General features: G+C 43.2%; 1 protein-coding gene across 2 annotated transcripts in view; it reads right to left on the bottom strand.

The window, feature by feature from the left end:
• Window positions 1–16,443, bottom strand: part of nmd3 (NMD3 ribosome export adaptor) — a 64,431-nt gene that overhangs the window by 37,183 nt on the left and 10,805 nt on the right. For both annotated transcript variants that reach the window (XM_068042179.1, XM_068042178.1), the window contains exons 3-6: window positions 13,271–13,405; window positions 11,304–11,400; window positions 2,152–2,232; window positions 1,300–1,428 (exon numbers count right to left, since the gene is read on the bottom strand). In XM_068042179.1, the coding sequence (XP_067898280.1) occupies window positions 1,300–1,428; window positions 2,152–2,232; window positions 11,304–11,400; window positions 13,271–13,405 (442 nt within the window). The remainder of the gene's footprint in view (window positions 1–1,299; window positions 1,429–2,151; window positions 2,233–11,303; window positions 11,401–13,270; window positions 13,406–16,443) is intronic.

The following is a 16,443-nucleotide window of genomic DNA, read 5'->3' as shown; positions in this document are numbered from 1 at the left end:
GTGCGGCTGCCTGCAACGAATTTGGCCTAACCATTAGCCTCAAAAAAACGAACATCATGGCACAGGACGTCAGAAATGACTCCATCCATCAATATCAGCGATCATGGAAGTGGTTCAAGAGTTCACCTACCTAGGCTCAACTATCACCAGTAACCTGTCTCTCGATGCAGAAATCAAAAAGCGCATGGGAAAGGCGTCCGCTATGTCCAGACTGGCCAAGAGGGTGTGGGAAAATGGCACACTGACATGGAACACAAAAGTCTGAGTGTTTCAAGCCTGTGTCCTCAGTACCTTGCTCTATGGCAGCGAGGCCTGGACAACGTATGTCAGCCAAGAGCAACATCTCAACTCATTCCATCTTCACTGCCTCCAGAGAATCCTTGGCATAAGGTGGCAGGACCGTATCTCCAACGCAGAAGTCCTTGAGGCAGCCAACATCCCAGCATATACACACTACTGAGCCAGCGGCGCTTGAGATGGCTTGGCCAAGTGAGCCGCATGGAAGATGGCAGGATCCCCAAGGACGCATTGTACAGCGAGTTCGTCACTGGTATCAGACCCACCAGCCGTCCATGTCTCTGCTTTAAAGATGTTTGCAAACGCGACATCAAGTCCTGTGACATTGACCACAAGTCCTGGGCGCCAGTTGCCAGCGATCGCCAGAGCTGGCGGACAGCCATAAAGGCGAGGCTAAAGAGTGGCGAGTCGAAGAGACTTAGCAGTTGGCAGGAAAAAAGACAGAAGTGCAAGGAGAGAGCCAACTGTGTAACAGCCCCAACAACCAATTTTATCTGCAGCGCCTGTGGAAGAGTCTGTCACTCTAGAATTGGCCTTTATAGCCACTCCAGACGCTGCTCCACAAACCACTGACCACCTCTAAGCGCTTACCCATTGTCTCTCGAGACAAGGAGGCCAAAGAAGACGACATAGGTCCAGCCACATATGGGCAGATATAGTGACCCAAAGAAATCCAATCCCTAAAAACTGCTAGGAGGTTGCAAACTATGTCCAGAAGTAGCTTTCCACCTCTGCCAGCACTAGAGCTGCCAGAAATCAGCGAACAGCCTGGTCATAAACGGTAAGAAAAATTCAGAGTAAAAGAGATAACTTTTCAGAAATTACATTTTGAAATTGTATTGAAGTTTATGAATTGTTACATTTTAGAGTTTTATTCCAGTAGTTGAATCATATATTTTAGTATTAATACATCTTTTAAAAGATCATAAATGCAGTTAAACACATTGAAACGTTAAGGCTTTTTAAATGTTACTTTTGCAGGTAAAACAACATTTTATTCACCTTCTGTCGGACTTGTACTACTGCTTTCCAATAGTCTTTAGCTTCAACACGGTGACAATCATCACACATCTGTTGCAGGATGACAAAATCTATCACAAAAACCTGCTGCAAGACTGCTCCACTCATTACCTGCACGTAAAATTTGCTGTTAGAAAATTTAAAACAGGTTGAATATTAAATGCTGAGATATAATTGTAGAATTACAGCCATAAGTAATTTCACTGATGCATAAGGGCACAACATTTTCCTTAATCAAATGATCAAGACACCTAGGAAATATATAAGTACTCAAATAGGTACAGACAAAGCCTATGAACAAGTTATCAGACATTGCTATCAGCTAAGGACAATGTATGCACCAGTAGAACTACTATAAAAGGAGTAAAAGAAAAAAATGAAAGCTCTTCTATGACATGAAAAACTAAGCATTTTATCTACAAAACATCCGCCTCTTAAACAAGGCCCTTCCCAACCCACAACCTTATCCTGGATGAGTGCTACAATACTAAAGGCCTGGCTGAAAATTGGCTCATCAATACTCATCCTTTCCCCCCTTAGTAAAGCCACTGTGTCCAAATGCAAAGTCACTGCTCAGCTCTCATGGAAACAGTGTGGGACTCATCTTTGCTTATTCCCTTACTTCTCTACATTCAAAAATTCCACTTTTCCAATTTTGCATTCAAGATCCTCAGTGCTTTCCTTCAAGATATTCAATGTAGCAAAGTGAGAATGTCACCTCTGGTATTTTTTAAAAAAAGAAAACACACCAACGACACTATCCCCAATAACTGCAGTGACTCAATAAAAGAAAAAAAAACAAGAGTTGCAATTGTTGAATAACTTTTTTCTTACCTCCTTTTGAACTGTAAGTTTGACCTTTAACCTTTTGGAATGAGGCTCAGTCCAAATAAAGCCTGCATCAATTAGCCGTACCTGAATAAAAGACGTAATTGGTGTTAAGTTGCAAGCAAAAATATCTCCACAATTAATTTGCCCCATTAACATCTTTTCTACACAAAAACACATTTGTCCAAATTCGCAATATTTTACTTCATACTTCAATTTTACAAAGATTCTAGGAAAAAGTCTTTGATGCTCAGACAGACCTTTCTAAATGTCACAATACAACATATAATTTTCCTTCTGTCAATTTTGTCCCCTCTTCTGAAAGAGTCAGCTTTGCTGATGTGTTCCACAGATCAACAGCCTGTGTGTGTTTGGGAGGAGGAGGGGGGGGATGAGAGTGGGGTGTGAAGGGTCATTATAACTATTCCTCCCCCAGTCCTGCCCCCCCTTCAGAGGAGCTGAAGTCAATTTAGTGAATCTGTTGCCACCCCAGCTGAGATCAGCTAACAGAAACCACAAATCAAACAGAAGACCTTCTCAGTCTACATGGCACAACTTAGACATTAGGGGTCAGCCCCCCGCCCCACCTCCCCCCCACCCCAAGACATTTTGCAATATAATTTTGGATAATAAATTGAAATATTAAGCTTTTGCACAAAATTAAAAACTACATATTTACTCATGATGTTCTTTTACTGACTTAAATATTTGCATTATTTTCATTGTAGACAAACTGTTGATTTTTAAAAGGCATGGATTTAAATGACTAAAAGAAAATATAAAACAGCGTCATTGTTTAATCCATTCTCTTCAACAAGTTGAAAACACTTTAAAATTATTGAGGATGATAGCCCAATGATAGAACACTTCATGAACTAGATAGTTCACCAGCATTCTAGTTTCTTATTCAAACCTGAGACAGGAGGCTGCGAGATGATGTTCAAGGACAAGATAGAGAGCATGGATTTTTTTCCTTCAAATGTTTACTGTGATAATCTAACTGCAGTACTGCTACAAAATTATGGTCACCTCTTGCCCATCCATACCAAAAGGAAACTTTCAATATAATGAACAGACAGAGCAAATTTTGAATGCATTCCAAGTATTATGTTACAATAGGAGATTTTGTCGAAAATGATCCCCAAACATTTTAATGACCTTTACAAATACAGCAGCAATTATTCCTAGAAAGCAATTATCCTGTTATTAGAATTAGAACATTACAGCGCAGTACAGGCCCTTCGGCCCTCGATGTTGCGCCGACCTGTGAAACCATCTGACCTACACTATTCCATTTTCATCCATATGTCTATCCAATGACCACTTAAATGCCCTTAAAGTTGGCGAATCTACTACTGCTGCAGGCAGGGCGTTCCACGCCCCTACTACTCTCTGAGTAAAGAAACTACCTCTCACATCTGTCCTATATCACCCCTCAACTTGAAGCTATGTCCCCTCGTGTTTGCCATCACCATCCGAGGAAAAAGACGCTCACTATCCATCCTATCTAACCCTCTGATTATCTTATATGTTATCAAAAAGAAGTACTTAAAAAGACATTCATTAATTGTTTAAATACAAACAAACATTCAAGACGTAGGAACAGGAGTAGGCCATTTAACCCTCAAGCCTGTTCTACCATTAAATGAGATCATGGTTGATCCGACACTTAGCACCATATATCCATGAATATATGAATCATAAGATTAATAATACGGATGACAAAACCAGTGAAAAAATTGTCCAGTAAGCTACCTCTGTACAATAATTCCACATGCATCAATAATTTCATTAGATTCTAGCAAGTTTTGCTATTGGTTAGTAGAAAATATAGCAAAACTCAACATGTTCATACATGCTAATCAGACCCATCTCTCCCGATCAGCAGATACATAGAATAACCATGCCAAATTAAATGCTAGCTGGCAGGTTTGATCCTGCCACCTGATAGTGCATTCAATCTGGTTCGTTGAAACCACCAATTCCTGAATGCTACACTCACTTGAGGGAAAAGATAGTGCAATAGAAATTGACTATGACCCACTTTCAGGCTCATAACCAGCTGCAATTTCACCCGAAATTGACCCACCGGCCTCACTTCAAAAATCTGGTGAGCTGACAGTGCCTGCCGCTCCTCAAACATAATAATTCTCAATTGTGGTCGGCGAGCTGTTGCAAAATGCAAATCACTGATGCACAACACCATTTCCAAGGCCATACCAGAGAACAGGCCAGAACCCTCATTGTGAGACCAGATGCAGCATGGGGAGCACGAGTCGTCATCAGCACAGGCAACAACAATGTAGTTTTATTAGAAAGATTTATGTTTCGAATGCAACTGCGAGATCAGATTTTCAAAAATTGTGGGGGCTGGAACCAGCTGAACATGGAGCCTGACATGAGACTGAGGCTCTCCAGCTTGGAACCAGACACCAATTCATTGGAGTTTCATCGAAAGCAGAGCCATTCTTCCCATTAGTTCTGCTAAATATTTTTGCAGTGGCAAGTGAAAGCGGATGGGGTAGTATTGGTAGGTGGTCTGCAGGATCTTTTGCCTGCCTACATGGTCTGCAGACAAAAATGTTTGAGAACCACTGCTCTAAAAGCAGCTCATCCATTTGAACAGGATGTATTCGGGCCATGGTCAAGTCCCCATTTGGGGGCTGGTGGAGATGAGAAAACAAAATCACAGACAGTGTCCCCCAAGAGCGCTGTGTGGACACACCCCCTTGCCTCTGGCTCAACAAACTCCTTTTAAAAAAAGTACTTACTTTTTTGTTGGAAGTTACTGTGGATAAGTTTCCCAAGTGGAGAAGGCACACTGTTTTAACTATCTGCCAAGGGCACCTAAATACTGACCCAAACAGAATAACATTGAACCTCTTTCGGCATTCATGGACACAAGATGATGCTCTCCAAAAATGATACTTTTTGTTGTCTTTTTCCAGATGAGCAGCAGGTGTCAGAATGAAGTTCACTTCCATTTAATGGTTTTTAACGTATTAAATATAATGTGGTTCAGTTGGGAAGTCAGATGGTAAGATCAAACCTGCTAGCTGACAGGTAGTTCAGAACAGTTATAGTAAAAAAAAAGTCTTGCATTTATATAGCGCCTTTCACGAGCACAGACGCCCTAAAGCATTTAACAGCCAATAAAGTACTTTTGAAATACAGTCACTGTTGCAATGTAGGAAATGTGGCAGCCAATTTACACACAGCAAACTCCCACAAACAGCAATGTGATAATGATCAGATAATCTGCTTTTGTGATGTTGATTGAGAGCTATCTTGGACAGGACACCAGGAATAACTTCCCTGATCATCTTCAAAATGTTACCATGGGATCTTTTATGTCCACTTGAGATGGCAGAGGGCATCTCGGTTCAACATCTCATCCAAAAAACAGAACCTCCGACAGTACTGCAAAAAGTGTCAGCCTTGATTTTTGTGCTCAGGTCCTGGAGTAGGACTTGAACCCACAACCTTCTGACTCAGAGGTGAGAGTGTTATCAACAGGGCTACAGCAGATATGATTATTTTGTATATACTGTGATTAGGAGCCACAGTTCCATTTAGCATGCATATAACCATGTTGATCTTAGATTCTGTCAATAGTATGAATCCCTCCAATCAGGTTTCCATCCCGCCACATTACCAAAACTCAAAGTCACAAATGGTATCCTAAGTGACTGTGACAAAAGTAAAACATCCCTCCTCACGCCGCTCAACCCATCTACAGCTTTTGACACAACTGACCGTACCATTATCCTCCAACATCTCTCCACTGTCATCCAGCTGATTGGGACTGCATTCACCTAGGTCCATTTTTATCTATCCAGTCATAGCCAGAGAATCACCTGCAATGGCTTCTCTTCCCTCTCTGATGTCCCCCAAGTATCTAACCTTGACTCCCTCCTATTTCTCATTTTTTTTCTCATTGTAAAAGTAAGTAATGGCAGGGCAGCTTGGCCAAGCGAAATGTACCTCCTGTGCAACGTGGGAAGTCGTGGAAGTGCCACGTGACCTTGGTGAACAAGTCTGCAGAAAGTGTCTCCGGTTGCAGAAGCTTGAACTTCGGGTTTTGGAGCTCGAGCGGCGGCTGGAGTCACTGCGGCGCATCTGCGAAGTGGAAGACTACGTGGATGGCACGTTTCAGGAGGTAATCAAGCCAGCGCCTAGGCGAGCATAGTCAGGGGGTGACTGGGTGGCTGCCGGACGGACAAAGAAGTCAGGGCAGGTAGTGCAGGAGCCCCCAGAGGACATCCCACTTTCTAACCGGTATTCAGTTCTAAGTACCGACGAGGGAGAGGGTTCCTCTGGAGAATGCACAGAGAGTCATGACCAGGATGTCATGGCTGACTCAGCTGTGCTGGGACGGAGAAAAAGGGACAAGAGAGCAATAACAGTAGGGGATTCTATGGTTAGAGGAAAAGATAGGCGTTTCTGTGGTCTCTGACGTGATTCCAGGATGGTATGTTGCCTCCCTGGTGCAAGGGTCTTGGATATCACTGAGCGGCTGGAAAGAATTCTGGAGGGTGAGGGTGCACAGCCAGAGGTCGTGGCCCATGTTGGTACCAATGACATAGGTAGAAAGAGGGATGAGGTCCTGCATAAAGAATTTAGGGAGCTAGGCAGCAGATCAAAAAGTAGGACCTCAAAGGTTGTAATCTCTGGGTTTCTTCTGATGCCACGGGCTAGTGGTTACATGAATAGGAGATTAGAGCAGATGAATGCATGGTTGGGGAGATGGTGCAGGAGGGAGGGCTTTACTGGGCCTGTTTCTGGCAAAGGTGGGATCTGTATAAGATGGACGGGTTGCACCTGAACCAGAACGGGACCAGCATCCTTGCTGGGAGGTTTGCTAGTGCTGTTGGAGGGGGGGGGTTTAAATTAATTTGGCAGGGGAATGGGATACAGAGTGGAGGCACAGTAGGGGGTGATGTACAATCAAATATAAATGTGAAGCTAAGTCAGTCCGGAGGACAGAGTAAATGCAGACCTGTTAAGGCTCAGGCAAATAATGCAAGGCTGGATTGTATCTATTTTAATGCACGGAGTCTTACTAGTAAGGCAGATGAATTGAGGGCGTTGATTAACACATGGGAATATGATATTGCTATCACTGAAACATGGTTGAGGGAAGGACAGGGCTGGCAGCTTAATATCCCAGGGTATAGAATCTTCAGACCTGATAGGGGAGGGGTTAAAAGAGGAGGTGGCATTGAACTGTTGATTAAAGAGACAATTACTGCAGTAAGGAGGAATGATATCTTAGAAGGTTCCTCTAATGAGGTCATATGGGTAGAACTTAAAAACAAAAAGGGGGCTATTACTTGGCTGGGAGTGTACTACAGACCTCCAAACAGTCAGACAGTGGTAGGGTGCAGATATGTAGGCAAATCTCAGGTGCAATAGAGTAATAATAGTAGTAGGAGATTTCAACTTCCCCTAAATCAGAGGGGACAGTATTTGTGCAAAAAGCTTAAAGGGGGCAGAATTCTTCCAGTGCATTCAGGAGAGCTATTTGAGACAGCACATAGAGAGTCCTACAAGAGGAGGGGCGGTACTGGACTTAATCCTAGGGAATGAACCCAGACAAGTGGTAGAAGTGGCAGTGGGAGAGCATTTCGGGGATAGTGACCATGACTAAGATTTAAGGTTGTTGTAGAAAAGGACATAGAGGGACCGAAAATAAAAGAAATGAATTGGGGGAAGGCAGATTTCAATATGATAAAACAGGATCTGGCCAAAGTGAACTGGGAGCAGCTTCTTATAGGAAAGTCTACTTCAGACCAGTGGGAGTCATTTAGAAGGGAAATTGTGAGGGTTCAGGTGCAGCATGTTCCTGTAAAGGTGAAGAGTAGGACCAATAGGTCAAGGGAACCCTGGATGTCAAGGGATGTAGAGGATTGGATAAGGAAAAAAAAGGAGGCTTTTGGCAGATTCAGAGTGCTGAAAACAGCGGAGCCCCTAGAGGAGTATAGACAGTGTAGGGGAGTACTTAAAAAAGTAATTAGGACAGCAAAGAGGGGGCATGAAAAATCACTGGCAGACGATAAAGGAAAATCCCAAGGCGTTTATAAGTATGTTAGGGGCAACAGGATAACCAAGGAAAAAGTGGAGCCCATTAGGGTTCAAAGAGGCAATCTGTGTGTGGAGCCGGAGGACATAGGTGAGGTTTTGAATGATTACTTTTCATCTGTGTTCACAATGGAGAGGGACGATGTAGGTGTAGTGATCAGGGAAGGGGATTTGTGATATACTTGATCAAATTAGCACTGAAAAGGAGGAAGTATTAGCAGGCTTAAAGGTTGATAAATTCCCAGGCTGCTATGTGAGGCAAGGGAGGAGATAGCAGGGGCTCTGACACAAATTTTCAGATCCTCTCTGGCTACAGGAGAGGTACCAAAGGATTGGAGGACAGCGAATGTGGTACCATTATTCAAGAAGGGTAGCAGGGATAAACCAGGTAATTACAGGGCGGTGAGTCCAACATCAGTGGTAGGGAAATTATTGGAAAAAATTCTGAGGGACAGGATTAATCTCCACTTGGAGAGGCAGGGATTAATCAGGGATAGTCAGCATGGCTTTGTCAAGGGAAGATCGTGTCTAACAAACTTGATTGAATTTTTCGAGGAGGTGATTAGAGGTGTAGATGAGAGTAAAGTTGTTGATGTAGTCCACATGGACTTCAGTAAGGCTTTTGATAAGGTCCCGCATGGGAGATTGGTTAAGAAAGTAAAAGCCCATGGGATCCAGGGTAATTTGACAAATTGGATCCAAAATTGGCTTAGTGGAAGGAAGCAGAGGGTGATGGTAGAGGGTTGTTTTTGCGATTGGAAGCCTGTGACAAGTAGTGTACCGCAGGGACTTGGACCCTTACTGTTTGTCGTGTACATTAATGATTTAGACGTGAATATAGGAGGTATGATCAGTAAGTTCGCTGATGACACAAAAATTGGTGGTGTCGTAAATAGTGAGGAGGAAAGCCTTAGACTACAGGACAATACAGATGGGCTGGTAACATGGGTGGAGCAGTGGCAAATGGAGTTTAATCCTGAGACATGCGAGGCAAGTTTTTTTTTTACACAGAGGGTGGTGAGTGCCTGGAACTTGCTGCCAGGGGAGGTGGTGGAAGCAGATACAATAGCGATGTTCAAGAGACATCTTGACAAATATATGAATAGGAAGGGAATAGAGGGATACGGGCCCCGGAAGTGCAGAAGGTGTTAGTTTCGGCAGGCATCAAGATCGGTGCAGGCTTGGAGGTTCGAATGGCCTGTTCCTGTGCTGTACTGTTCTTTGTTCTTTATGTGAGGTGATGCACTTTGGGAGGTCTAACAAGCCATGGAATATACAATGGATGGTAGGACACTAGGGAGTATAGAGGGTCACAGGGACCTTTGTGTGCTTGTCCATAGGTCACTGAAGGCAGCAGAATAGGTAGATAAGGTCGTTAGAAAGGCATACGGGATACTTGCCTTAATTGGCCGAGGCATAGCGTATAAGAGCCAGGAGGTTATGATGGAGCTGTATAAAATACTAGTTAGGCCACAGCTGGAGTACGGTGTACAGCTCTGGTTGCCACACTATAGGAAGGATGTGATTGTAGTGGAGAGGGTGCAGAGGAGATTTACCAGGATGTTGCCTGGGCTGGAGCATTTCAGTTATGAAGACAGACTGGAGTTGTTTTCCTTGAAGCAGAAAAGGCTGAGGGGGGACCTGATTGAGGTATACAAAATTATGAGGGGCATTGATAGGATAGATAGGAAGAAACTTTTTCCCTCAGCGGAGGGGTCAATAACTAGGGGGCATTGATTTAAGGTAATGGGTAGGAGGTTTAGAGGGGAGTTCAGGAAGAATTTTTTCACGCAGAGAGTGGTTGGAATCAGGAACACACTGCCTGAAGGGGTGGTAGAGGCAGGAACACTCACAACATTCAAGAAGTATTTAGATGAGCACTTGAAACGCCATAACATACAAGGCTGCGGGCCAAGTGCGGGGAAATGGGATTAGTCAGGACGGCAGCTTGATGGTCGGCGCAGGCGCTTTGGGCCAAAGGGCTTGTTTCTGTGCTATAAAACTCTATGACTCTATCTACATGCTGCCCCTCAGCAACATCACCCAAAAAAAACAGCATCAGTTTTCACATATACACCACCAATACCCAGCTCTACCTTACCACCACTTCCCTCAACCCCTCCACAATCGCTATATTTTCACACTGCTTTCCTGATATTCAGTACTGGATGAGCAGAAATCTCCTCCAACCCAAAACCCTCTGCGATATTTATGCTCCTTCAATTTTGGTTTCTTGAACATGAGATTTTAATCGCTCCAACATTGGTGGCCGTGCCTTCAGTTGCCAAGGACCTAAGCTCTGGATTACCCTCCCTAAACTACTCCATCTCTGTTCTTTGCTTCCCTCCTTTAAGGCACTCCTTAAACTTACCTTTTGGTCACTTGTCCCAATATCTCATGTGGCTTGGTGTCAAATTTTGTTTGATAATGCTCATGAAGTACCTTGGGATGTTTTACTACATTAAAGGCATTATATAAATACAAGCTGATGATGCTAATGAAGAAAACTCAGCAGAACAATTGGCACCTATAAAGAATCACTGTATAGATGTTGATGCCCTACTGGACAACTTCCTTGGAGTTTGTCAGTGCTCACAGTTTAAATTCAAACATTCAAAAATCAAAATACCGATACATTCTTCTTTAAAAAAAAAATTCTGACATTTCCCAGTTCTACTTTGTAAAGCTCAGCATTAGAAATTTACAGATTAAAGACGGTTGGATTTTAAATATATGAAGTATAAATACTTCAGGGTATGCTGAAAAGACAAGGATATTTTTAAACTACAGACAATAGTGGTTGAGAAAATAGAATTCCAGATCACTGGCAAATTAGCAATGCTGATAGCGTAATAATTACTTAAGCTAAAATGAGAAGAGACTGCTAGTATCCATGTACAACTACGGAAAATATTCAAACATCATCAAAGAATTTTGATAGACAGGCTTGAACTCCATGCCTATTTTTATCCAGTGGAAAATATATAACAACAACTTTAAGCCATGAAACAAATATCATCCCTAAAAAAAAAACAAAAATGAAACATTCATTTTGTCAGATGATACTGTCTACTAACTTTGGTCAAAGGGGACTTTAGTTTTTTAAGACACAAAGTTAAAAGTTCTCTTGATTCCAATGCACATTGTATCCAGGTCCCTGGAGGCTGAAGATATCTGCGGAACAAAACCAAAAGCCAACATCTGAGTTAATTCATCCAGGCAATCGTCTAGCCATTATTTAATAGATCTAACAATAGGGGCTGGGATTCATCCAACTCAGCTCCAGAAAATCTTGTAAACCAGTGGATAGATAGGTTCTAAACAGACGAACAGTAGCAAGTTACCAGTACCATGTGCTGGTAAACTATATGGTTTTAGCTAGTTGAATTCTACAAGTATCACTGTTCCTACTCTAATCCCCAAGTCTTCCTTCCGCACCTGACAGATTGGAGTTGGGCGAGTGAGTCCTCTTCCTAGAGTGGGTACCTTGCATAGCTAAGTTTGGGCACCTGCAAGTATGGCAACGGATTTCTACATGTATCAGACACATAGATGACTTAAAACAAATAGACACTATTAATGGCAAAAGACTCAAGCTTGCTCTAGCAAAAAAAAAGATTATTTAACATGTTCAATACAATTTTGTTTTTGATTTTTAACTAAGGATGCATTACAAAAGTCCAACCCAGCGTTTTTTTCATGTCACTTTTCATAATTGACTTTTAACTCAACTCCACATAACTTTGCAGGTAAGAAGCCACTACAAGAAGAACAATTTAAAAAGTCAGATCCCTCATACCTCAGACTGGCATATTAAAAGCAGCCTTACCTTCATGACAAAATTTGACATCACCTGAGATACAGAATGTGGAGCAGAACAGGATGGTTGGAAAGAGGTCACAACTATTTATGATAGCAGATGGCTCACTGAACAAGTCAATGAACATAGGCCTAAGAACAACTGTTTACATGGTATATTTTGTAGCCCACAGCAGTGTTACTGTTGGAGTGTTGTCATCAATTGGTTTGCAAAGTGTAGCATGTAGCTAGAGTCCTGTACTATTCAAGTGGTTTAATGGAAATCGCAGATAAACATGGTAACTTAGTTTCCATTTAATACAAAAATAATTACAGACTATAAAGAATGAAGAAAGAAAATTTAGTTTCTAACAATGGTGAAAGATTTTTTTGCATAAACAAAACCATTTTTTATATACGTAATCATAATTATCCTGAGTACACAGGAAATTATATAACTCTGAAAATTATGTGTCTAAATAACTGTTTTCATCTAGCAGATTATACCTCCAAATCGTTTCACTTATTCTGTAAAGGTTTGTACATGAATATCTGAATCAGAGGAAATGTACTGTCTTTGCACAATTTTAAAGCAATTCACAATTGATAGTATAAAATTTAAAAGCCTTAGAAAAGCCAAGGATTTGACAAATCTTTTCAGCACGTTTCCAAAGCCTATCCCACCAATTTAATCCTTAAACAATGCCACGGTGCTGACAAAAAGAAACAAACTGTTTATTCAGGCCTCTGAAATAATAACAAGCAATCCAGCATTTCTGGCACTCAACAATACAAAGTAGGAAAAAAATGTGATAAATGTAATATTAGTATCTTTCTAAACTCTGATCTGCGGGCAGGTTGAATTAAATTGACCAACATTTTTAAGAACTATTGATTCTGAAATGTTTCATTAATTTCCATACCAAACCATCATCTCTCCAAACATTCATACGGCGACTTTTTCAAAACAGAATAGGGCATTTTTATAACAAGTAAATATTCCCTACAAAAAAAAAATTAGACAAGTTTACTTTCAGCCAGGACTACAAACAACTAACAGGCAAGCAATTACTCTCAACTATTCACTACGAAATATCGGTTTCAGGGAAACACCTCATTTTCCTTAGCAAACCAACACAACTTTTAAGATAGTGAAAACTTGTGCCTTCCCATGCCATCAACACGCAAGTATGCTTATCTTTAAATAACAAAAAAGCACAAATTAATTCTAGTCTGCAATCATTACCTTTCACATTGCTTGCAGAAATGAACATTTACTTGTTTTGGGATTCCTTCTGTGATGTCAACTTGCGTCCGCAAGCAGGCAACGCACATATTTGCAGGATTTGGAGAGATAGGAATACCACACTGGCAGCACAGGCTGAGAATGGAAGGAAAACAACTGAATTTGAATACATCCGAGAGATTACTCTCAATTTACCAAATATGTAAAAGTTTACTTTTGAACGGTCTGAAAATCTAGCCTACTAACAAGAAATTGAATGACAGTATATTTTCCTGTATTCTGCAATGTAACCAAATGATATCATCTGAATCTTGTGAGAATAGTTATCTGTAGCTCCCAAACCATCTTCATTTACCACCTCTGTAAAGCACTTTTTTTTTAAACCTAAGGATGTGAATAGTTAGGAGAATGGAGACAATACAATTAACTCGAAGGGCTCAGATGGTTTGAGCAAACTCCAACAGTTTATATATTATTGCATTATATCCACTTCTAACCTTTTGTTAATAACATTCTTAATACTCTCAACAATAGAAAGTGATCCTACAGGAGGTAGAAAATTATACCTAACCTACTCCAGTTGGATATTTTAAGGTGTAAAACGGCATAGCTAATACTGGAGGTTAGGATTAAGTCAGAATATAAAACAATGAAGGCAGTTCTCTATCATACTATTGCTAGGAAATTCTGAGGCTTAGGACAAACCACCTGGTAGGGATAGCCTGGAGGTCAAATTAAAAAAAGCGCTCGTGGTGTTGGATTTCCAGAATGGTTCTCCAGATTGTCTGCTGTAACTTAAGAGCCATGGACACTCTGGAAAAAACCTAATGCCATTTATGCCATTGTTCCAGGGATTCTAGAACTCTTCCACCAAATCCCTGGAGAAATTCACTGCCATATGACTTCATAAAATCATGGAAAGTTACAGCACAGGAGCCAGCCATTCAGCCCTTTGTTCCTGTGCCAGATCTTTGATAGAGCTATCCAATTTGTCCCAACCCTTCTCCATAACCCTGAAATAGTTTTTTCCTTCAAGTATTTATCCAAATCTCTTTGGAATGCAACTATTGAATCTACTTCTAATACTCTTTCAGATAGTGGATTCCAGGTGGCAATTCACTGTGTAAAAACATTTCCTCATGTCGCCTCTAGTTCTTTGGCCAATCACCATAAAATCTATGTCCTCTGGTTACCAACCCTTCTGCCACTGGAAACAGTTTCTCCTCATTTACTCTGTCAAAACCAATCATGATTTTGAACAACTCTCCTCCTCTTAATGTTCTCTGCTCCAAGGAGAACAACCCCAGCTTCTCTGGACACTCGGCATTCCTGAAGTCCTTCATTGCTCGTACCATTCCAGTAACAAAGTGACTCCTGACAATGCAACGGCCCGACGTCAACAGAGCGTTCCAAGCTGCACACATGCGCAAATGGTCTCCCGCTCTCAGAGATACTGCGCATGCGCAGCCTACCGTCTCAGCCCTTGCCAGGACTAATTGCCGCATGTGTGGGAAACCGTTCCCCGCCACTCGCTTGCCCCAACTCAATTACTCGCTCCTGCCCCACTGGCCGCTCCCCCCCCCCCACCCCCTCAGTAACTCGCTCCAGGCCTCAACGCTTTCTCCACCTCCGCCACCCCTGGCCACTAGCTCCAGACCTTGCCACTGCTCCTGCCCCACTCCCCTCTGAGGATTGTTCCCCGCACCTCGCCACTACCCCGTTCTCCAGCTGCTTGCTCCCCCCCACTCCCCTCAACCAACTGATCCCCACTCCTCACTTCCAGCCCACCCACACCCCCCATCACCCCCACACCCCAGCCATGCCGCTCTCTGGCCGCTCACTCCCCGTATCTCCCCCCACCCCTCCAGCCGCAAGCTTTAGGCCACACCACTTCCCTCTTCTCAGCCACTCACTTCAAATCAGAACCAAGAAATGGAACAATGGAACAGAGTTTATACTCAGTAATCCAATATCTAAACTAGGTGGTGTCACTGTATTGTGGGGACATACAAATAATTGGCACACATGTTCGAGCCCCTCTACAACTCAAGTGCAACTCACGGATCAGACCTGAAGGACAGTCCAATCACTGGAGACCAACTGTCCTTGGTCAGTTCCTGCAAGGGGAGGTGGTGGCATAGTGGTAATGTTACTAGACCAGTAACCCAGAGCCCCAGGCATATGCTCTGAGGACATGGGTTTGAATCCCACCACGGTGGATAAATCTGGAATTGAAAAACTAGTCTAGTGGTGACCATGTAACCTATGTCGATTGTTGTAAAAACCCATCTGGTTCACTAATGTCCTTTAGGGAAGGTAATCTGCTGTCCTTACCTGGTCTGGCCTACGTATGACTCCAGACCCTCAGCAATGTAGTTGACTTTTAAATGCCCTCTGAAATGGCCTAGCAAGCCACTCAGTTCAAGGGCAATTAGGGATGGGAAAGTAAATGGTGGTCTAGCCAGCAATGCCCACATCCCACGAACGAATAAAAATAACAAAGTGATTCCTGACAACGCAGCGGCCCGCTGATGTCAGAGTGCGCCAAGCTGCGCACATGCGCAGCTACATCTTGCCAGGACCAAGTGGCGTGTACGCGGGATGATGTATCCGCGCCTGGTCCATCTTCGCGCATGCGCAATAAAGCATCATCGGGCATCCAGGCCCCCACTTGGCTGGAGGAAGCAGCTGAATGGGAGACTTTGAAGCTGGAGCTCGATCCCCGTCACTCACTCCCGGTCCAACTAGCTGCTCTCCCCCCTCAGCAACTCACTCCAGGGCTCAATGCTGCTTCCCTTTCAGCTGCTCGCTCCAGACCTCGCTGCCCCGTTCCACTCCCCTGGCCGATTGTTCCTCGCTTCATGTCACCCCACTCTCTGGCTGCTCGCTTCGCACTTCCCCGTGCCCTCGCCAGCCGCTAGCTCTAGGCCGCGCTGCTTCCCTCCGGGAGTGAACGGCCGGTGAACAGGGTGGTGCGAGCAGGGAACAATCGGCCAGGGGAGTGGGGGGGGGGGGGGGGGGGTGGCGAAGCAGCCAGTGGGGAGGTGGGGGAGAAAGCGAATTGCCGAGGGGGTGAGAGCGACCAGTGGGGCGGGAGCTAGTAGCTGTATTCAGGTGAAATCAGTCCTGGTCAGTCATATAAACGAATCACAATAACGAATTGGCAGACCATT

This window comes from Heterodontus francisci, chromosome 11 (assembly GCF_036365525.1).
Source record: "Heterodontus francisci isolate sHetFra1 chromosome 11, sHetFra1.hap1, whole genome shotgun sequence".
NCBI lineage: Eukaryota > Metazoa > Chordata > Chondrichthyes > Heterodontiformes > Heterodontidae > Heterodontus > Heterodontus francisci.
This window is presented reverse-complemented; position numbering and strand designations above follow the sequence as displayed.